This window comes from Ylistrum balloti, unplaced genomic scaffold (assembly GCF_031769215.1).
Source record: "Ylistrum balloti isolate Yb309-2 unplaced genomic scaffold, AGI_CSIRO_Ybal_v1 Utg370826, whole genome shotgun sequence".
In the NCBI taxonomy this organism is placed as follows: domain Eukaryota; kingdom Metazoa; phylum Mollusca; class Bivalvia; order Pectinida; family Pectinidae; genus Ylistrum; species Ylistrum balloti.
The window spans coordinates 188,412-212,985 of record NW_026782477.1 but is presented as its reverse complement, the minus strand read 5'-3'; the positions used below and the strand labels follow the sequence as shown (position 1 = coordinate 212,985).

The 24,574-nt window shown below is 34.2% G+C and overlaps 1 protein-coding gene across 1 annotated transcript; it reads right to left on the bottom strand.

Annotated features, from left to right (window-relative positions):
• Window positions 1–12,285: 12,285 nt before the first annotated feature.
• Window positions 12,286–23,738, bottom strand: LOC132558793 (angiopoietin-related protein 7-like). Its single transcript, XM_060223400.1, has 5 exons — window positions 23,549–23,738; window positions 20,850–20,977; window positions 19,806–19,902; window positions 18,308–18,472; window positions 12,286–12,542 (listed from the first exon to the last, which is right to left on the bottom strand). The coding sequence occupies exons 1-5, from the start codon at window positions 23,736–23,738 to the stop codon at window positions 12,286–12,288; spliced, it is 837 nt and encodes a 278-aa protein (XP_060079383.1).
• Between the last annotated feature and the right edge of the window lie 836 nt (window positions 23,739–24,574).

Here is a 24,574-nt window from a genome sequence, read left to right as displayed (position 1 = left end):
CCAAGGTTTACATGGCGGGTAACGTCTTTGAAGCAGAAGTAATTTATTTTTCCGGAAGACATGGTCTTATTCTCTCTTTTTCAGGAGTTTCCGTATGTATTAGATGTTGGTATTTTCGTGGTTTTTTTTTCTTGTATGGGATTTATAAACGTCGAAGGTGTCTTATTGTTTCCCAACATTGTATTCGGTTCTGCGTTGTTCTAAAGTGCAAAGCCTCGTCTTGTTATGTCGTTTCCTACCTTTGGTGGCATGTTAAACATGGATTAAAGTTAAAATAACATTTAAAATGTTCTCTTCTGACAAAAGTGACTTTCGGTGATCAAGCGACATATTGGACATGTAAACAGCGCAGCGTAAAAATGCTGTCTTAACATGGTGCAATGGACACTAACTAGACTGAAATACACTGGAAGACGAGGGATAAGTAATATATTGCTGAACATCTGTCTAAATGGTAGATGTTTCTCAGCATTTTCTTATATTTAATTTTTGAACAAATGAAGTGGATGAAAGTCTTTCCCCCTCGTTTTCGCTTGTTTGAATCCGTGATAGTATGGCCTGCGAGACATTTTACCTCCTCTCTTCGATTTGTATTTATCACCAGATGTCCTAACAATAATCAAATAAAGTGATAATGACATCCACGGGTAAGTGAATCATGCGACCCTGTCAGAAAAATATTGTACCACAGTTAATGGACAACACCACTTCTAATGACATCCTGTTTAATTCGTTATGAACCACTACAATGAAAATTCAAATTCAAACTCCGCACTCACCGAAACCCATAGTGAGGTGTATTCGAAGGCAGAATATACAAACTCTCAAAACATAATATCTGGGACTTGGACCAATGATGGATGAATTGTGATACGTAGTCTAAGAAGAGCAAACACGGGTCACCAATCTGGAAGAGCTATCAGCTTATCCTGACCCCCTGCATAAAAACCAGATCTGGAGCACGAACAGACAGCGTTCCTGGCAATTAATGTGTCTAATGTATATATTTGTAGTTGGTATTTTATATACATGTTTCAATATATTGATTTTATTGTCTTGAAGTAGTAATCTAGTAACAAAGCAAGTTAATTAGTTAACGTTTTATCTATATGTTAATATTACTATGTTCCTTAGTATTTTTTTTTTTTTTTTGTATAAAGGGCTTTCGGCGTCCATGAGCCGAAGGGATCATAAATTAACACAACCGATCTGGATTTAGATTAATAACTTTCTATTTGTTTTATGTTCTATGTATGTGATGTAAGTTATGAAATATTTGTGCCTTGATAAAGGGGCAAGTTGCCTCGAAAATTTGACTATTCGATTGTCCATACGGTTGCTATTACTTCATTAATTATATATATTTATTTATTTAATATCAAAAGTAAACATTTTGATACAATCGAACATGGAAAGCAAACAATAGATAACAAAGTCGGAACTTTCAGTTAAAAATAAAGTTATTTTCATGACAGCCAGAACATTTGTTTGTAAGGACCCAGTACCAATATTGGACCATACCGTCGACATAACTTACTGGATTCTATATTTCCCACCTTAAGATAAAGAAGTACATTTGTTTTATTAAAATCCTTATATTCTCATTTCCATGGACATTACATATCACAAATCATTACCAGGATACCATCATCAAATAATGGGCTATTCAAATCACCCTACGTCCGTGGTCCGTTCGTCCGTCCGTGAACAAATTTTGTTATCACTATTTCTTGCGAAGTGTTGGATGTATCTTTCTCAAGTTTCAGATGTCGGTTCCTGTTGGTCACTAGTTGATTTTGGGAGTGACAACAAAAAAACTGGCCGACAGGCGGCCATCTTGGATTTTTCCAATGAAGTTTGATATGGCTATTTCTTGAGAAGTACTTAATAGAGTTCTCGCAAATTTTATATACAAGACATTTTGGTCCCTCATTGTGCCCGTTTGATTTTGAGACTGATCCAATTGGCGGTCATCTTGCATTTCGTCTAATAAAATTTGTTATCGCTATTTCTTGAGAAATACAACATAGAAAGTTTTCAACTGTCATGTTTCGGGTTCCCTTAGTTTCTTATTATGCCTGCCTTATTTTGGGACTGATGAGGAAAAAATGGCTGAAAGGTTCTCATCATGGATTTTGAGTTTGTTATCGCTTTTACCTGAGAGCTCCTGCAATGATATTTCTCAAATGATATATGCAAGTTACTCTTTATCCTTAGTTCATTTGATTTTGGGACAAATCGCACAAACAAAATAGCTGAAAGGCAGCCATCTTTGATTTGACAGTTATTATCGCTATTTCAGCAAAGAAAGTCTCGAATGGCATATCATTTAGAACAAGAAAAAGGAGGGAAAAGATCTTCAAAGAACAAATGATGATCAAACAATGATCCCACTAGGACTCCTTGTTTAGTAATGAAATGAGCTTTGTATAATTTAACATACAAAAGAATTATTATAAGCTCTAAGCTTGTTTTGCCATTACATACAAATCATATGTATAAGTTAAATTATTGAATATTGAATAAAAAAATGTTTAAGCTTGCCAATCATGATTATGTAGGTTAAGTCAGAACGCAAGAAACGTTACTTCAATTCATAGTTTGTATTTAAGATGTGTGTACATAATCATTACATATATATTGAACTAATATCAGTATGTCATAAACGTGATGTATTTACTTTCCGGTATCCAGGTTATTTTAATAGACAATAATGACACCTTGGCTATTATTTACTAATAATTCCAGTAAAATATCTGATTGATATAATATGCATGTTTGTCAAACGTTTTAAACGTTATCTTAACTGTATGTAAATATCTTATGTATATCAAGGTACTTATATCAGTCAAATACCTTAAACGTTTTATATGAGTAAACGTTATCTTAACTGTATGTTAATATATTATGTCTGTCATATAGTCAAGTACCTGAAATGTTTTGTGTTAAATGTTTGTTGAATATAAAATCATATACGACCTATATCTTACTCTTTATAAATTTTATACAGTTGTGTGATAAATGTCTGGATCTAAATCACATACGACCTATATCTTACTCTTTATAAATTTTATACAGTTGTGTGATAAATGTCTGGATCTAAATCACATACGACCAATATTGTACTCTTTATAAATTTTATACAGTTGTGTGATAAATGTCTGGATCTAAAACACATACGACCAATATTGTACTCTTTATAAATTTTATACAGTTGTGTGATAAATGTCTGGATCTAAAACACATACGACCAATATTGTACTCTTTATAAATTTTATACAGTTGTGTGATAAATGTCTGGATCTAAATCACATACGACCAATATTGTACTCTTTATAAATTTTATACAGTTGTGTGATAAATGTCTGGATCTAAATCACATACGACCTATATCTTACTCTTTATAAATTTTATACAGTTGTGTGATAAATGTCTGGATCTAAATCACATACGACCAATATTGTACTCTTTATAAATTTTATACAGTTGTGTGATAAATGTCTGGATCTAAATCACATACGACCAATATTGTACTCTTTATAAATTTTATACAGTTGTGTGATAAATGTCTGTATTTAAAAGAGAAAAAAAGTGTATGAATAACTATTATAATCACAAACCATTGTTTTCCTTAATACAAATGTATTGCTAATTCTGTAAACGTCACTTGTTGCTACCTAATATACTCGGAGAAATTAGCAGTCGTTTACCACTTGTTTCGATTCTCTGGCGACTGGCTGGTTCCAATACTTCTATAGATTTAGAAATAGCACAAACTTAAGATAGCGGATTACTATTTGTGTATAAACTTAATGATAATACCTTCAATATTTGTCTCATTCCAGCAAATTAGGCATTACCCAGCAATTAGTGTACATATGCATATCGTGGCAAATTGAACAAGAAGTGTCCATGTTACTGAATATTTTCAATATCTTAAAATGTGTAATCATGTTATAAGATGTGTTTATCGCTACAGACTGGTGTCTCATTTTCGTTATATTTCTGTCATTAAAAGATTCAAACTGCAACATAAACACTTTACTGGTCTTTAGAAGTTATACTTCCCTGTGCATTATTGTCGATACCATTTTATTAAACAATACTTAGAAATATTGTCTTTCACAATGGATACGTTGCTCTTAATACTCACCAGATCTAGTAATCAAAGTTAAGAAAGGCGCTTCTACATTAGCTGTTTATTTCGATCTTTTCCTACAACGAAACAAAATGAACATCTACACGCTGTATGATGGACGAGATGATTTCAATTTCCCATTTGTATGAATTTTCCTTATCCGGATATCAATATGCCTTCAATTCCAACCTATGATATTTACATGTCATAGTTGATTCGGTATTCAAGGGCCTGTTCCCATTATCACGATTTTCGTGCTAGAATTCGTCAACTGACCAAAAAAACCCGTAACACAAGTGTTTAAAAGATGCAGGTTGATGAAAACCATGGGGAAGTTTAATGGTCGCCATAGTGATCTCATTGACAAAAAATCTATTTGTTTGTGTGATATGAAGCTGGCCGTGTTTGATGCTCGTTAGTTTACCAGTTGGTTCCGTTGTTTTAGACAGTGTTCTCGTTTGAGAACGTCACAACTTACTTGGAATGCCAGAGGTTTATATGGCGGATGTCGAGCGGAAGACGCTTACTCTGCGGAACACTTGGTATTATTCTCTTTGTACTTTTTCAACAGTCTCCTTGTAAATATATCTTGTTTTCATATTTTGATCTAGTTTTATGGAATTTGAGTTTGAATTATGACTATGTTGCCATGTTGGTATTTTCTCGATTTTTTTTCTTTCCGACGACGTTGAACTTAATCTAGGACCTCTGCACAGTCTTGATATATCGTACCTTAACGTTAGACCATTAGACATAAACAGTAAAGAAACTGAGTTGAATGGAAATCATATGTTTTACTGAAACTCGTCTTTCCCCAGAAGTTGCAGACTGATTTTTCTAATTTTGACAAATGATCAGTGGAACCAGAGATCGGGCCCTGGCGTTGATGTGTTAATTTAACATAGAATTAATATTTATAATAAAAATCGTCTAGATTTTTTCAAATAATTTATAGTACATAAATCACACAAATGTCTTCTTAGTTGTATATTTAGACCGGGAAAGCCAGTCAGTTAGTGGAATACATTTGATTTGGTATTGGAAAGATAAGTAAATATCAATCTAGACATAATTATAACTGGTGCTCTCAACATTAACCTGATTAATCCTCACTCTCATAATCACTTTTGTAGACTGATAACATAATTACCTTCGTTGATGAACCTGCTATAATTATTCCTAAACCTGCAACTTTGATAGGTGTGATTTTTTCAACTAATACTAATCTAGTCAGGAAGGCTTAGCATCTCTTCCTATTTGTAGTAATCATGGTCTGTTCCATCTGATATACTGAACAAGAAAGAAAGAGTCTGGAAGCCGATTGTGAAAATACGGATACAAATTTTAGTGCAATTGAATTAATTTCTATATCAGAAGCAGTAATGATGTAAATGACTTCTCTGTTACACTTTTAACCAGCAATATCATACTATATTCCTGTCAAACAAGTAGTGGCACGACCTAATGATAAATAATAATGAAAACGGGTGAACTTAGTCACAATGTATGACAAAGAAGTTGGGCACAAAGGGAAGCAAAAGAAGGTACCTCATTGATACCTTGGGAAAACTATACACTTTGGACATTGGGAAATGAAACTATTATTATTACTCGAAATTTTTTGGGCTTTGACCTAGAAATATGTTTCAACGTCATGCTTCTGCATATGTTGGTTAGTCAAAAGAAGTCGTGTACAGGTTTTAGAAAATTTAACCCCTGTGGCCATGAATATAGTATAGGGTAATTTCTTTCTGCAAACGTTATCGGGCTTCATCCTTGAAACCTTTAAGCCTAATACTGTGTCATTTGGTTAGTCAGAAGAAAACGACTCATTCACTACAGTTGAAACTTCAAGTGATGAAGACAACGTCGTTGACGCGGGAAAAGAACCTTACACTTCAGAACAGTTGTAGAGGTAATTACTCCATTCAGGTGACGGCGGAGATGCGTACTCCCCTAGCGCCGGAAGAAATATTGGAGGCTGGGGGGAAAATGATGATAGACTAAACGAGTAAAATGATACGTCTAGATCAGCAGCAATTGATGACTTCAGGGGATTAGTATCCTTTTAATTCCAAAGTTTACATGTAAATATATAACATCACTAATGACATGGAACATGACAAATATATAACACAGAGGAAATGCACATATAAGATTAATTTACAATGACACAAGTATGTGTACAAAGCTAAGACTTACAGTTACTAATATAGAAGTAAATAGAATGTTTATATCTGAAAGAAAAGTATCTTGTTAGAAATGATCAAATGTTTACAAAAATATTTTATCATAATTATATAACATATGAAATAATATCCAAAACAATGACAACCTAGACAATCATATAAAAGATAATGTAATTTAAGTATATATTGTTAAGATGCATGATGTGGATGAGGTTAATTGATAAGTAAATATCTGTTATTGCAGATGTTTATATCAATGATCCAAGGTTATATCGAACATAGAATAACCCAGATGAACATGTATCTAGATTTTACAATGATCCAAGGTTATATCGAACATAGAATAACCCAGATGAACATGTATCTAGATTTTACAATGATCCAAGGTTATATCGAACATAGAATAACCCAGATGAACATGTATCTAGATTTTACAATGATCCAAGGTTATATTGAACATAGAATAACCCAGATGAACATGTATCTAGATTTTACAATGATCCAAGGTTATATCGAACATAGAATAACCCAGATGAACATGTATCTAGATTTTACAATGATCCAAGGTTATATCGAACATAGAATAACCCAGATGAACATGTATCTAGATTTTACAATGATCCAAGGTTATATCGAACATAGAATAACCCAGATGAACATGTATCTAGATTTTACAATGATCCAAGGTTATATCGAACATAGAATAACCCAGATGAACATGTATCTAGATTTTACAATGATCCAAGGTTATATCGAACATAGAATAACCCAGATGAACATGTATCTAGATTTTACAATGATCCAAGGTTATATCGAACATAGAATAACCCAGATGAACATGTATCTAGATTTTACAATGATCCAAGGTTATATCGAACATAGAATAACCCAGATGAACATGTATCTAGATTTTACAATGATCCAAGGTTATATCGAACATAGAATAACCCAGATGAACATGTATCTAGATTTTACAATGATCCAAGGTTATATCGAACATAGAATAACCCAGATGAACATGTATCTAGATTTTACAATGATCCAAGGTTATATCGAACATAGAATAACCCAGATGAACATGTATCTAGATTTTACAATGATCCAAGGTTATATCGAACATAGAATAACCCAGATGAACATGTATCTAGATTTTACAATGATCCAAGGTTATATCGAACATAGACTAACCCAGATGAACATGTATCTAGATTTTACAATGATCCAAGGTTATATCGAACATAGAATAACCCAGATGAACATGTATCTAGATTTTACAATGATCCAAGGTTATATCGAACATAGAATAACCCAGATGAACATGTATCTAGATTTTACAATGATCCAAGGTTATATCGAACATAGAATAACCCAGATGAACATGTATCTAGATTTTACAATGATCCAAGGTTATATCGAACATAGAATAACCCAGATGAACATGTATCTAGATTTTACAATGCATAAATCACAAACATGTAATGCTCTCTATATATTATATATATATATAACAATATTTCTGTGTAAAATTCCCAAAGTTTCATACACCCGAAAGAAAGATTTCGTTTGTTTCAATCAAGACAAAACTAAATAGTTATCAATGTACTATCCTATCGAGACATGAATGACCACATACATTGCATTACACTTAATACACAGTCTGCGAGACAAACAAGAAAGAAAAAGATTTTATCAGTCGGTAACCGAACAGAAGGCTAACATCACAAGATGTAAAAAAGAAACAAATTTCACAAAGAAAGATATAAACTTCATCAACACAGAATGACAAGGTGAATCGATACATAACGTTGGTCCTAGTCAGAGCTGATGAATATCCATACTATTACAGAAGAAACATGAGACGATACATACATAGTCTGATGAAAATGATTGATGCATAGTAATTAATATACAAATAAACAAGAACATATCTACAGTCATTAATATATAAGCTCCAAAACACCAAAGGAATAGTGTTTTAAGAAAATAAGAACTAATAATAATTTAAGCAGAGAGTTATAACAATTGGAGGGGCCTGGGATGGCATTCAAGATACTGTTGACAGAAGTGCAGCGAATAAAACATATGTGTTCATGGCCTTAAAATATTTAAGAAAAAACTAAACTTATCAGATAGTGGGAACTTAAAAGAACGGCTCACACGAAGAAGAAACATTATCACGAAAGAGGAGAGTAGAATCGATTATTACCTACTATCAATATAAATAACCCCGAAATTGGCACAAGAGACCCTAGAGGCGCCCACCGTTGTTTGGTCTTAATTTGCTTTGTAAAAGTTGGATCTTTTTCCCTCTTTTCTTATCTATTCTCCGTTTTTGCTCTTAATGATAAGAAATTTGAACATTCCTATGCAGAAATAGCGATGATAATCCCTACCTGCCAAATCTAAGATGGTCGTCTGGAAGTCATGCTTTTCTGATCAGTCCCCAAAATCAAATTGGCAGAAGCAGAGACCAAATGAAACACAAGTATGAAATTTTCTTGGCGAAATAGAAAATGGCCGCCTGTTGGCCAATTTGTATTTCTAATCAGACCCAAAATCAAATGGTCACAGCTAAGGATGGCTACACGTAGGCCATTTTTTTTAAAATCAAACGGACACAACTTCTGAAAATTTGAGAAAGAACCATCCAATACGTTTAAGGACCACGATTTGAATATGATGATGGTAGGCTAAAAATCCGATGTCCGTCCCGCCATAATAAATTCAATGGACCACCTAGCTGTTAAGCTTATATTTGATAACTCAGGTCCTACCAGAGGTCCAGGTTATTGGAAATTTCACAAAAGTCTCTTTAAGAATGAAAATACAAACATAACATTATGAACATTATAAATTAATGCAACACTATGATAAAAACAAAACAACTGATATCAAGACAGCTTGGGAAATATGCAAAATACAAATAAAAGAAAAATCATTAGCGTTCAGTATACAGTTGGCCAAAGCTACCAAAAACAAAGTAAAAAGATTGAGGATACAATAAAAAATCATTATGAACAATCATACAATGAAAACAGTGACAGAATACATGAACAAGAAGCTAAGGTAGACAATCTATATCACAAAATGACATATGGAGCAGAAATCCTTTCAAGAGTTAACTGGTTGGGAAAAGGTGAAAAAAAAACTAACAAAATATCTTTCCCTATAACAAAAATTAACAGTGAAGATGAAGCAATGTTTACAAAACAAGATGACATTCTTAAAAGATTAATACAGTACTATGGAAAATTATTTACCCCACATGAAATAAGATTTACTGATATGTGAACTATACTGAGAAATAGGAAGATAGCCAATCATGGGATGGGTTTATAACTTCAGAATTAAAAAAATCAATAAAACGTATGCAACCCAAGAAATCTCACCTGAAAGATATTTTCCTTAAAAGCTTTAAAGAAAGTTATAAAAAACTTATAAAAAGATCATTAACAACTTCTCAAAGACAGTGTGCCCTCTCTTAGTTATATATGAAAATGACGACCCACTCGACTAAAAAAAAAAAAAAAAAAAAAACTGGCGCTCATCACATTTCTCAGCTTCGACTATAAAAATGTTTTGTAGAAAGATTAAATCCATTCTACCATAAAAAATAATGATCTCTGATCAAAATAGTGTCATCGAGTAACACTGTACTAAAATATCGCACATGAAACTTAACTTAACCTCATTGGTTGTGAGAGTTACAATAAAATGAAAGTAGAAATTTTATTGATACAATATAGTTCAAAAGATTTTATAATATGTAAATTAACAACATGTTACAGTATAAAATGTATTACTCATTCAGATTTCCAAAAAGTCAATATCTTGTGGAATGACAAATATAACTTTCTATAATTTGTAATTTATTTTATTTAATTTTACTTATTGTAACTAGATAACGTAAATTATTTGTTGTGATTGCATTATGGAGCCTCTTCAGTTGATGATGGAGTAGATTTCCGGCCTGCACCTGTTGAGTTGAAGAAATTCACCAAATAAACTCCTGATTCAAAATTATATAATTAACAAAAATCAGGTAGATACGAGTTGTGCCGTTTGTTTTATATTGCAATATTATTAAAGTATGACTATGTTGCTATGGTAATAACTTCATCAAATGCGTCTTTTATACGCAGCTATCAATCCGAAAAGCATGTTCCAATTCATGAATATACATGTAGAATGTTATTCTATATCAAATCACACACCACATAATTTCATAACGAAAATGGTATTTCATTATATTAATATCCATTTAATGCCAATATTTAATGAGTACGTAAAAATGATACATCGGCGTTACCAAGGTAGCAGGAAACACCTAATGTGCATTTTCTCTGAAATTATTGGTCATACACTATCTGTATAGAATAAATGTATTTCTAAACACCTGTCGTAAAATCAACAACACTGTCATGGTAACAAACTACTAACATTTCAGCTCATTCAAACTAGGAACGACTTCACAACATGACCATGTGTAATCACTATGGAAATTTCACATCATGTAGAGCTAGCTTTTGGTGTATAGACACCGATTCGAGACTGCTCAAATGGTATTCTCCAATACAATGCAAAAAATATTCTGAAAAAATGTGAAACCCCACATTGTCCACTTCAACATGACAAGACCGATTTTAACAAGGATCTATTTTTTGAAAAAATAAAACCTTTATAATGGGATAATCTAATGATAAAAAAATCACGCTTAGCCACAGTGTACTGCTTCCCAATGTTACATACTAATGAGATATAGACATCTTGTAACGATAACAAATGGACATTTGACAGCAATACTAAAAAAATATTTACAACAATAAAAACGAAATAATAGACATGTTTTATCCAAAATAGGTGGACATTTTATAACATTACCAAAATTATATATGTAACAATAAAAAACATAAGATAGAATTCTTGTGATAAAAAGAAACGAGATAGATATCTACACTTTACAGCACTATTGAATGAATTGTACGTCAATATGGATATAATGTAACAACAAAAAAGCAAAAAATTTGAAAAAAAAGATAAATGGTATAACACCGCAATAACATTGTTTTATCACGAAAAAAAAACATAAATTCACAACTATTAAATGGACAGTATAAAGTACAATAATAGTTGAAATGGAATGAATCAAACAAGGTGTTATCCCAATTCCTTCCTTAAAAAAGAATTTGTATATGTTGATAACAGATGCAAATTTTCTCGAGAGAAAAAAAATGTGTCAATAGAAAACACAACCACAAATATTCCGGCTGAAAAAGTTACAAAAGAGATCAGAATATGCATTAAATACATTTCAGACAGTTTTACGTAAATTTCGTTGGTCTAAACTGATGATACTAAATATCTCTATTCTACCAATTGCTTCCAACTTGAACACGTGTAAATAAGCAAACGATTAGATAAAGACTGATTAACTGATACAGGGTGACAGGTTGAAGCAACAGTGTAATGTTATCTTGATTAGTTAAGAACGCCTTCCAGGTTTATGTAAGGTGAATACATTTGTTATGATGGTGCGGAACCGAAACCGACTTCTTAAGGTAATGACGTAAACTGTCTAGCGCCCACATAAGGACATCCTACCCGGTCACAATATATTTACACCAGATAAGCCAGTCGTCTCACTAACATAATGTTGGACGATAGGTACTGGACTATTGACTGTTAGTTTTAAAGACTCTGGTTCGCCTTTGCCAGGTGGACAAAACCCAAAACCTTCCTAATAGCAGCGAACCCTCAATTAAAGACAAAAACTGAGGCAGTTTAAAAATGAACATTTGAAAAATACTAGCTGTTAAAAAAGATGAGGAATTACAAGATGCTAAATTAAGACCAGATCCTCCAGTGTAAGGAATTGGTGCAGTTCTTACGGCCTACCTGCAGGGAAGTAAAATTCAAAATGACATTATAATAGTAAGATCAGGTGCATATCGCAGTCCGTTAAGACAGAGAACGCTTCAAAAGCATTTTTGTCTTCATCATAGGAGTGTAATGGATATCTTCATAGAACCATTTCCAGACCGGAATGCTCCGTTCGTTAACACTGTTTATGTATGATCCGCCATTAAGATTTGAATCGTAACAGTGATTGTACCACCATCCACCCTTATATAACTCAGCACAGTTGGACGCGAATTGATCGTTATCTCTGTTGAATGTAGAGAACTTCATACCGTGATGAGTGGCCATTCCATCATCTGTCGTATAAAATAAAACATTCACGTACACATATTCTTAAAGGAACATCTTTTTCAAGGTTCAATAAAATAGAATCTATGGGCAATGTGCCAAATGTGAAAAGCGATAGCTAACTTCGACTGTGGTATGCTATGGGAAACTCGGTAAATAATGAAATTCTGATCATGATTAAGTTATATATATATAAATCAAGATGTATACATAAAATCTTAAATCCAAATATTCTGATAAACTCAATCAAAGAGTATTACACTTTTCAAAAATATATTGCTAACAGCAAAGGTGATCTTGCACAGCAGAATTTAGAAAATAAATGGAGAAAATGGAGAAGATTATTAGACTTAAGTGATATTTAAGCTTTAATTGGTATTGATATGATTAGCCATCAAATTTTTCTTACACTCATGAAATATTAGTTCTCTTTCTTAAATATATACATATTTATATATAAAAATGATTTTTGACAAAAGAAGAAAGACGTTACATTTTGCACAAGCGCTTTCACTGTATTAGATCTTCAGGTGCATAGTAACTGTACATAATGGTGTGGCGTCACAACATGTTATCTGTTGATGACGTCATAATATAAAAGGGGCATAATTATATTTTGCAAACTTTACAATGCGGTTAAACATTAATATTCAAGTCTGGTTTTAAAATGTTTATAATTTCTAACTCCTTGGCTTCTCTTTGTATTCGATTGGTTTCAGATGAAAAAGTATACAAGGGGAAGATTTCTGAAAAAAAATTCTGTCCAAGCCCAAGAGAAAACAAACCAGAACTAAGTCAAGATATTCAAGAATTCGAAAGAAGGCTGAGATTGCTGGAGTTTTTTAAAGGGAAACCAAACGAAGATCAATCGTTGGTTCGGAACAAGTCAAACTTTTTCCCGCCGAAATCAAACGATGAATGTCTCGAACTTTTCTTCAAATCCATCAACGGCTGTCATACAAAAACCACTAACCGGAAGAGAGGAAATATATCAAAGGAAGAGACAAAGGTATTGAATGACCTTACAAATGACGCTTCTATAGTAATAAAAGAAGCGGACAAAGGTGGCGCAATAATAATAATGGACAGGAAATTTTATAAAAACAAAATTTTGGAACTCCTTGAGGATGTTGATAATTACAAGGAAATAGATACAAACAAAGATGAAACTGTTTTAAACTCATAAAACATATCCAGGGCAACTAACAGATAAAGAGCAGGATTATCTCACTAACTTTCAGTGCAAAACGTCAAACTTTTATGGTCTTCCTAAAATTCATAAATCAAATGAAGTCCAAACGGCTATTGCTCAAGAAAGGTCGGAATACATTGTAATGCCTCCAACAAAGGACCTAAAAATGAGACCAATCGTCGCTGATCCGGCGTCTCCAACACACCGTCTAAGTAACTTTTTAGATATCTTGCTAAAACCTTTTTGCACGCTAGTACCCAGTTACATAAAAGATGATATAGATTTCCTGAAATACTTGCCAAAACACATCAATGAGGATACAACGTTCGTCTCATTCGACGTCGTAAGTCTGTATACAAATATACCTCACGAACTTGGCATTGCAGCAATATCTTATTGGCTACAAGAAACTCGGATTGTTCGCAATATTTCAAAAGAATTCGTCAGAGAAGCAGATGAAATAGTACTGCAGGAAAACACGTATCAATTTAATGATAAAAAATATCAACAAATACAGGGTACAGCAATGGGGACAAAAATGGCTCCAACTTACGCAACCTTAGTAATGGGGTTCTTAGAAGTACAACTTTATAATAAGTATGGAGAACAATTCGGCCAGGAAGAGAAAAAAGATCTCAAGGAAAATTTTAAACGATTCCTCGATGATTGTTTCATACTCTGGAAAACGTCTGATTACGATTAACGAAATTTCTTCACAATGCTAAAATAAAATTCACAATGGAAAAAAGCAAGATAAGATTACCATTTTTGGATATACTGCTCTTCAAAGACAACGGGGAACTTTGCACAGATATCTATTACAAATCCACGGACACACACCAGTATTTGAATTTCCTTTCTTCGCATCCGAGGCACACAAGAGAAAATATCCCATTCTGTCTAGCCCGACGAATATGCACAATTATAGAAAAAGATGCTTTAAGAAGACAGAGACTTGAGGAACTAAGACAGTTTCTGGTGGAACAAAATTATCCACAGTCCCTGATCAATAACGGCATCAGGAGAGCCTCCGAAATTCCAATAGCGGAACTCAGAACACCGAAAGAAAAAAACGATGAGAAGGTACTGCCGCTTGTCATGACATACAACCCCATTAACCCTCAAATCAAAGGAACGGTCAAACATTTTAGATGGCTCTGAGCGAATGAAAAACATTATGAAAAATACCAAATTTATCGCAAGCTACCGTCAGCCAAAAAATTTGAAAAATATCTACCACGTGCATCATTTTCATCAGAAACAAAGTTACCGGAAGTCAATACTTGTCGAGAAAAGAGATGTGGAACGTGTCAACATATCATAACAGGGAATTCCTTACAATTAAAAAGTGGAAAGAAGTGGGAAGTTAAAAGCAGTATGAACTGTAAATCAAAAAACGTGATTTACTTAATCCTTTGTCCAAAATGTGGAAGTTTCTATATAGGACAAACAGAAAACCTCCGCAAACGCGTAACATTACATCGCGAACAAATATCCCACAAAAGATATAGACGTCTACCAATCAGCCGACACATAGCAGGATGCAAAGACGGCTTTTTCCAAATCTTTCCCCTGTATACTTTTTCATCTGAAACCAATCGAATACAAAGAGAAGCCAAGGAGTTAGAAATTATAAACATTTTAAAACCAGACTTGAATATTAATGTTTAACCGCATTGTAAAGTTTGCAAAATATAATTATGCCCCTTTTATATTATGACGTCATCAACAGATAAAATGTTTTGACGCCACACCATTATGTACAGTTACTATGCACCTGAAGATCTAATACAGTGAAAGCGCTAGTGCAAATGGTAACGTCTTTCTTCTTTTGTCAAAAATCATTTTTATTTATAATTTACTCGCATCTCGTCAAATCAAGTTTTTTCCATATATATATATATATATATATCATTATATCTCTACGCAGACAATTTTCCCTTTTTAATGATTGGTGAATTCACTTAGATATATATATATATATATATTTATTATAACATCTATGAAAAAGGAAATATTTCTCTCTACTTACATATATTTTAGTTTCATCTGTAGCCCAGCCATTTTTTTTCTTCTCCTCTCTCTCTCTTTCTCTCTCTCTCTCTCTACTGACTTAATATTGACTGACTTAATTTATTGGATTTCTTTTTGTTTTTGCAGAGAGCATGAAATGCGTGTGTGATGATGTGAGTGATGCATGTACAAAGGTATGCATGTCTATATGTTGGTAGAAATAGCGAATGTTGATGAAAATGCTGATGATGATTTCATTGTGATTATATAATTGTTATTGCATTTATTATGGTAATGATAATCGTGTGTGAGGGTGTGGAAGATGTGTGACGGTAGGATGATAAATGATGAGTGTGTTGATAAATATACCGTGAAGATAATGACTTCTACTGATGATGAGGATCTTGATGATGATGGTTGATAATAATGATGATGATGTTGGTTGATAATGAGGATGTTGTGGTTTGATGATGATGATGATGCTGATGATGATAATGATGATGATGAGGTTGATGATGGTTTATGATGAGGATGTTGTTATTTAATGAGATACAGATGATGACGATGGTTGATGATGATGAGGATGAGGATGATAATGATGATGTATGGGAAAAAGTGTTGCACATGTAGATGTCAATATCTGGAAAAGTTTCATAATTTTTACAGATATTGACATCTACATGTGCTACTGCACTATTTGCCTATAAAAAAAGAAAAGAAAAGAAATTTTTAACAAATGATGACTATATTTAGCCGCCATGAATAAAGGTTCCCTTATGTACAAAAAGTTGAAAAAAAAACAACATTTGTAAGACCTATCCTTGATGCCTTGTGAGCTCTCCCTGAACAGCTATATCGTCTTTAATTCTATATGGCACGGAATTCACAAGTTATTCTATTTAGGATGTTTGCTAGATTCCAAAATCTACTAGTTTTTCCCGTAAGTTTCCAATTGGGGAAAAAACGGGGCAATAAGGAGGCCAGACAACAGAATAAGGACAAAGTCCCTACAAACTCTTGCAACGTGTGACTGAGCGCTATCGTGCTGAAATGTCAACTGGTGCCTTAGAATGTAAGGCACAACATCAGCCTCATCATCACATCGCGATAGCGAACAGCCGTTATATTCCATAAATGACTAATTAAGATGTCTTTTAACTACTGTCATGACTAATTAATATGTCTTTTAACTACTGCCATGACTAATTAAGATGTCTTTTAACTACTGCCATGACTAATTAAGATGTCTTTTAACTACTGTCATGGCTAATTAAGATGTCTTTTAACTACTGCCATGTCTAATTAAGATGTCTTTTAACTACTGTCATGACTAATTGATATGTCTTTTAACTACTGTCATGACTAATTAATATGTCTTTTAACTACTGTCATGGCTAATTAAGATGTCTTTTAACTACTGCCATGACTAATTAAGATGTCTTTTAACTACTGTCATGACTAATTAAGATGTCTTTTGACTACTGTCGTGCTCTAGAATACAAGCGTCTACCCGACGGTTCTGATGGAAATAACGTGAATCGAGATTCACCCGTGAGGAATGGACTCCCAATGTCTCATAGAAAACCGTCCTGGCACGGATTCAACGGTTTCCATTACCGATGATATTTCGTGCCGTTTGTTTCCTGTGACGCAAGTATTCAAGTTATAATGAACTGATCTTGAGGTCGCGACGTTACACGTGGGCGTCTCGATCTTAGTCTGTCAACAACATTTAACCGATTTACAGTCGATTTGGAACGCAAAAGTGAGTAGTGATTTGATGTTGAGGGCTACTTCCAATTAGCATTGCGATACCCGTTCCTTCGTCAGGTTGGGATAGACGTGGCATATTTGTGAAATTAATTATTGATTGCAAAGGTGTTGGAAATCAGACGCGTCACTCAGATATCGACACTAGTTTGAGTTGAAGTGAACGCATCTATTTACACAGTAACATTATACTGGTTATTTAGAAGCGCTGTATGTGAATAAGTTTTTTTTAACGCGAATGATAACTGTTCACATTTATTTGGGGATAAGGAAAGGTGTCCGAATATTTGGCTTTTGTCAAAACCTTTCAATACAAAAATATATTACAATTAAGTAAGTTGCTTTAACTTTTCAGCACATGAGGCTGTCATTGTATAACATATACACATTGATCAATAGTGTTTAATTTGACAGAAATTAAAAGCAGACGGATCGCTTTTTCTTCATCTATTTATTTTGATGTACTTTTAAGATCTGCTATCATCATGACAAAAGTGTTTTGAGTGATCGAACATCGATTGGCTTTTACGGTGAAAATCGTTACGGACAGCAAGACAAAATAAACATAAGCATGTGGTGTGAGCATGTACACAGGTAAACATTCGAACATGGTTTTGTTCGTCGTTGAATGAAGAATCAAATCAATTCAACTAATCAATTTCTCTGGACTCACAGTATGCTTTTGTTATTTCGCTTAAATATTTTCGTATTTAATATAACAATATAAGCAGAACTTGGGATATGGCTATTTTACAAAGAATGGGTATACAAGTAGAAAAATGCACTTCCTATACGTACATGTGACATTCCCAGAAAATCCGGATACAGTCAGTCTGTAATCTTCTGTTTCGTCTTCAACCTTGAATGTGGAATACTGTGCATGTCCAGTATCGCCTAACCATGACATCAATACAATAAGTAAGACGGAAGTTGATATCGTGAGTTGGTGGATGTGTTCATTTCCTGGTCGATAAAAATGGACATTAGCTAGTAAAGTTGATCATTTAAAATCATTTCCATAAGATTGTTTACAAAAATCGACTTCTTTTTGTGTATGCAGAGAACACAACATGTTCTCCTAAATATACTATGTATTTTCCTCAAGCTTATTAACACACTATGCGACACCACACGCAGGACCTCTCTATCACACCAGATCCACACATGAATCGCTTTCTTCATCGAACCCATACTCGCTCATGTATACAGTTTGAACACTTGACTGGATGAATTTCATATTATATAAAAAATACCAATATAATTATAATCAAAACTAAAATTCAATCAAACATTTTGTTTTAGATTTAGATACTGTTAAGCCAAGCATGTTTTAACTGCATCCTACATCTGTTTTATCCTGGACCTGTCACTGATGCTGTGAGCCCAGATTATCAAAATCCTATGAAACAAATATTTGTAGTAATATGGGCATTAAACATGCCCATTATAACCAGATTTTCCCTGTAACAGAATCTTACCTCCTTAAACTCAAGTATATTAGGAACAAATCCGCTTACACCGTATACATCCCTTAAGCATTCGAGATATCGCAGTAATTCTGAAAATTTGGGGTTTAATGGTTTTGATCCAATATTTACCAAAGTTCACCTTGCCTAACTGAACACAATTCCCGACATTTGATATTCATTGCCCGGCCAATTGTTAAACCCCTTTAGGGTGAGATAGGGGGCCGTCAATTGAGGGTACACGATAGTTTATCCACACAGTAGTAGGGATCATAAGATTAAGGAAATCGTTTAATCCTTTGGATTAAGATGGGGGACATGAACCTGAGAGATACACGAGACATGCACCCACGCAACAGTTGTACAATAAATGAAATTGTTTAACTCCTTGCTCTGAGGGGAACACAAGACCTAGGTCCACCCAACAGTAAACGTCAAATGATGGCTATTCACAAGTGAATAAGTTTTCAGTCACATTAAAAGCTGAACGTCCAGAACCCGAAAAGTCTACATTTGTCCACGTCAGACAACACGAAATCTTCGTCCTCACATTAGATAACGTTCATCATTAAAGTCAAAAGCTACACTTATCCTATGAAACTTTGAGCAAAGACAGGAAATGACGTGAAATGATCATATTTTGGTAGGGTACTGATGACAAAACTTCGTTATGAATTCTTAATAAAAAGACTATTAAATCTAATTTCACCACCATAACTTTCAGGGTTGTGTCTTAACATTGCGATGGTTGTTGCAGCAATTTCAACTCAATGTTCTTTATTGTCATTGTTTGATCACCTGCTATCATCGCTGGTAGTGAAGATACGTACCAAGCCAGAAGTTCCCATGAAGGTCACCGAATCCGTTTTTATAGTCCTCCCAGGTTCTAAAGAACTCAACATTACCATTCTGTCTGTTTTGTATCACCTATCAAAATATAGTAGTGTACTTGTAATACAAATGTATACCATCCTAGATTTTTCTTTTAAACTTTTTCTCAACCAGATTTTATCTTCAATGTCATATCATACATGGAGATGAAAAATAACAAGTACCTGGATATGAATTCTAGTAATTACTGTTTAGAGTATAATTAACAGTTAAATTCACTTCCATGTCTTTTGTTGGGCTTAATTTCGTTCGCTGTATTTAACAAAGATGACAACTCAAACTGATATAAAAGAGTGTCTTTTAAGCATCAGACAAACTATACACAGTAGATAGGAACAGAAATGTACAGAAGCGGAAGTTTTGTAACATTTTACAAAAGTACATTCCCAAAGTCTAGAAAAACTTAATTTGGAATTTAACTCTCTCTTGTTACCAGATACGCCATCAAATCACAACAAAGGTACAAGATCAAGACTATTAACTAATCAACGAGCTGCACTAGTTATGTTAATATTGGTACAGTCGCGACGCTACAGGTACATGATTGTCATATTTCCTCTCTACAATGAAGTCTATCTTTTTAATCAGTAGTCGTTCGAGGTCTAACAGACCTGGGACTCTCGTGAACATACCCGGTTAGTTAAAGACGTTACATTAACCGAGTAATAACAGAATTCAGACATTAAAGCATGCAGCTACGTGTCTGTACGTCATACTACTTTGAATCTTGCAACATTTGTCAACTTTCGACGTGACATTTTTAACCACACTATCAGAAAGTGTATGATTTACCAGTGAATCGCGTGCAAGACGTTGATTTAGGTGACACATCAATATTCAGTGTTTAGTCTCAAGGTATCCAACAACAGAGCATATTTGTCTGGGTATGTGGAATCCCTTATAAAACATGTCATTACCTGAATACCATAGCAACACCTTTCAAGTCACATTTTACTTACAGATACAGTATATAAGACACCTACCGTCCATGGTCCGTCAGCCGTATCCAGGTCACAGTACACGTCGAAGCTGACTCCAGGCGAAGGTGTGATTCGGTAGACACCAGAGCAGTAGACGGCTGTGTCTATCTCACTGCAATCGGTTGGATATGCTACAACACAATACCGCAAAACCCTTTAGGATGGCAGCAAATGCTGCCCCCATCGAACTCTGCCCTATCAATCAAATCAAATCAGCTGGATGTTTTTATATACATGTAATATGTACTCGGTTTTCTCTATCTGTTGTCCACTTTAGTGAAAAGTGCTTTGCTCGGATATTGTGTAATCGTCACAATGATTAATTTAGAAGGTTAAGAGTCTTCACTTCCTCGGTAAATCAAACACATTACCTTTCTCTGATCGCTTTTTTATCATTAGCTATTATACGTATTTTCTGGCTGATTTTTGTACTTCTCTGATCCATTGTTCATTTATTTTCATTCTTTTAAAAAAAAAAAACTGCTGAAATCATTTTTAAATAATACGCAAAAATGAGTTACATACTAAAAGGATAAAGAAACGCAGGGTGAACTTTAAACCAGAAATTAAGTATGATATCGGGCTTCATTTAAAACGTAATTTTGTATACTTACAGATATATTAAAGCTTAAAAATTTCCATAGTCTGTATTTTGCATCTGACAATTGGTTTAGAGGCACTAACGATTAAATTGAATGGACCCTTAGGATTTTGAAATTGAAATTGAACTGAGTCATCAATATCTTGTGTGTCCGCCGTTTGCTGTGGTCACAGCCCTTATTCTTCTGGTCATATAGTTCATGAGAGCGTTAATTCGTCTTATGGGGATGTTGTCCCACTCTTCAATCAGAGCTCTGGTCAACTGCTTTCGAGTAGCAGAGGGTGACTGGCGCTTTCGAACCTGTCTATCCAACTGGTCCCAAAGATGCTCGATCGGGGGACAAATCAGGGCTATATGGCGGCCAATCTAGTGGTTGAATGTTGTTGTTGGCCAGAAAGACTTGGCAAATCCTTGCTACGTGGGGCCTAGTATTGTCCTGCTGGAGGGTTAGATTATGCTGCTGTAAGAAAGGAATAACATGGGGTCGGAGGATCTCATCTCTATACTTAGCTGCTGTTAAACTGACATCAATAACAACCAATTGTGATTTTAACCCTTGTGAGATTCCTCCCCACACCATTACTGAACCGCCCCCAAACCTATTCCTCTCTACAACGCAAGCGTCCGTTAAACGTTCGCCACGACGTCGGTAGACACGTTGATGGCCGTCAGACTTGACCAACGCTGCATGAGACCAGAACAACACGGTGCACGAGATTCTTGTTTTTCCTTCCTCCATTTACCAGAGCTGCGCACTGTACCGTGACTAAATTTTCGATACAGGACAAGGTGTAATAGACCTAATTACTCAATCCACAAAGTTTCACTTTATTTGGAGAACGCGTTTTCAAAATATTGGAATAAATATTACCCTGCGTTTCTTTATTCTTTCAGTATATATAATGCAAAATAATGGCAAACGATTACAAACCATGACATATATTGACAATCTATGACATACGATGATAAACCTCAGTGTCTCTCTGTGTAATTCACATCAATTACCTGGTTTTCCGAGACACTATGAGGAACGTCATGTGAAATCTGATTTGTATTGTAATGTAGATTATAGATTGTTGATTACTTCTCACCTAGTCCACCGAGAAAACGATCGTTTGAATAGTAAGTATAGACAGCCATTAGATGTTCTAGGTAGTGTTATCCATTATTAATCACTATAATTGTTATTACTCGTCGTAAAACGGGTAAAATCTATGTGTACACTACGATCATAGATTGTGAAGTGATTTTATGCTACTGTAAGCATGTCATCTCAATCGTTCGTCCGTGTATCTACATAATATTTTGACGTTAAGAAAACAAACTAGTGGAATTTACAAATAACATCTATGAAAATAGCGATTAAAACTGACGAAAAACATATATCTAGCTGACTACTGAAATTAATGAAACAGAGTTAGTTATGTTACTGACTGAAAAGGTGAATAAAATGGTGATTTAAGCGTTTAAAAAACGACATAAGAATGATTAACATATGTATAAAATAGAGGATGGTTACGAGTAGAGTGAAAAGATGAAAGATAAATCAGATGAATAAAACCGAGTAATCGATAGACGAATAAAAGAGTTTGATGAGTTGTCAGCCTTTGAACATTGTGACATCATTAAAGCTATATGACGTCATAAAATATATCGCGACCATTCAAATACACATGATACAGGCATGCCGATAATTGATGACGTCATGAAAACTAACCAGACAATCCAGTCAACAGTAATGCAAAAACATGATGACGTCATGAAACCTAACCTGACTATCAACTCTACATTCAAGCCGAAACATGATGACGCCGTGAAACAAATCTAGAAATATTCAGCGAGATCTTTTGTTGCCAACATCTTACTTTTCGCTCCCATGATACCTCAGGTGACATCTAGTTAGTCTGCTATGAGATTTTTAGGATTTTTTCTTTGGGTTCGATGCATTTCTTTGTGTGAGTTCTATACTTTTTTTCTCGTTTTATTTTGCTCCGAATGATTTGGGCTTTAGCACAAAACACTACCAGAAAAAAAATAATCAAAAAGTTGTTTTCCTCAAAAGTAGTGATTACAAACCCGTGAAAAAGTAAAACTAACTTACCGTTGATTGGTATACTCACGACCTTGGTAAAAGCCATGATTGGTAAATTTGGTGCGGTATTATCTCTACATAGCTTCTTGGTTAAAGTCCTGCATTCCTTGGCACTTTGGTCATAGGTGTATGACAAACAGTTTGATTTACAAACCTTACCGCACTCTGCATGGTTTTCTTTATTGAAGAAAATGGACATGCCTTCGTCAGTGTAATCTATTGGATAAGCACGTAGTACCCGTGCAAACCTAGCTGCTGAAAGTCCGCGCGTGAAAAACATCAAAATTGTTGACAAAATAAGTATATCCATAATTATTTGATTAAAGAAAAGATGCTGTTTGATGATATACTTGTCACAAATAGCCTTTGAAGTTTATATTCAAAATCTTTTGACAGACCTCTGTTGTCGATAAGAATAAAGCACTAACAGATGGTGTTCTGTAAAAGGTCTCTCAGAGTAAGTGTTATTAGTATAATACTAATCAGTTCTAATCCTTCTGTTCGAATGTACTCCACACATCCATTACTTCAACTGAGTACAGATCAGTGTAATATACTATACAACTCCAACATATATTCTCTTCAGTTAATTGAAGGCTGGGAAAACATTGCTCCAAAATTTATGAAAACAGCATGCATGTCTATAACCTACACCTCTGGTTGCTGCTAACTCAGGTTTGCAAATAAGCCTGTCATTGTCTAAAATCAGTAAGGATTCTGTGCCGGGACAACTGTATCTGTGCAGCTGTAGGTGATGAATGATAATCACACGGTGTGAAAAGGCATATCCTTTAAATCAATTAACGGAAACAATATCTATTAGGATTCAATTACCCGTGCACGGATATCATATGAAATCATCGACTTACTTTCTGCTCGACTGGTTTGTATATTTACAACACAAATGTGTTCATGCACGTGATTCAGTCGTACATCCGAATCCGAAACAATGTGTATAACAGAGGGTCATGTGTAGGATATTTTTGTTTTAATTGTGGTTGATATTTTGCCATTGCTTCATAGATTTTTAGGTTT

What these genes read in the sequence shown, in the direction of transcription:
- LOC132558793 (XM_060223400.1), bottom strand. Translation starts at nt 23,738, where the DNA reads ATGTCCATTTTCTTCAATAAAGAAAACCATGCAGAGTGCGGTAAGGTT. An exon ending in CGTGAGTATACCAATCAACG is followed by an intron (nt 20,978 to 23,548) that starts GTAAGTTAGTTT and finishes ATTGTGTTGTAG; the next exon opens with CATATCCAACCGATTGCAGT. An exon ending in TCATGGGAACTTCTGGCTTG is followed by an intron (nt 18,473 to 19,805) that starts GTACGTATCTTC and finishes TTTATCGACCAG; the next exon opens with GAAATGAACACATCCACCAA.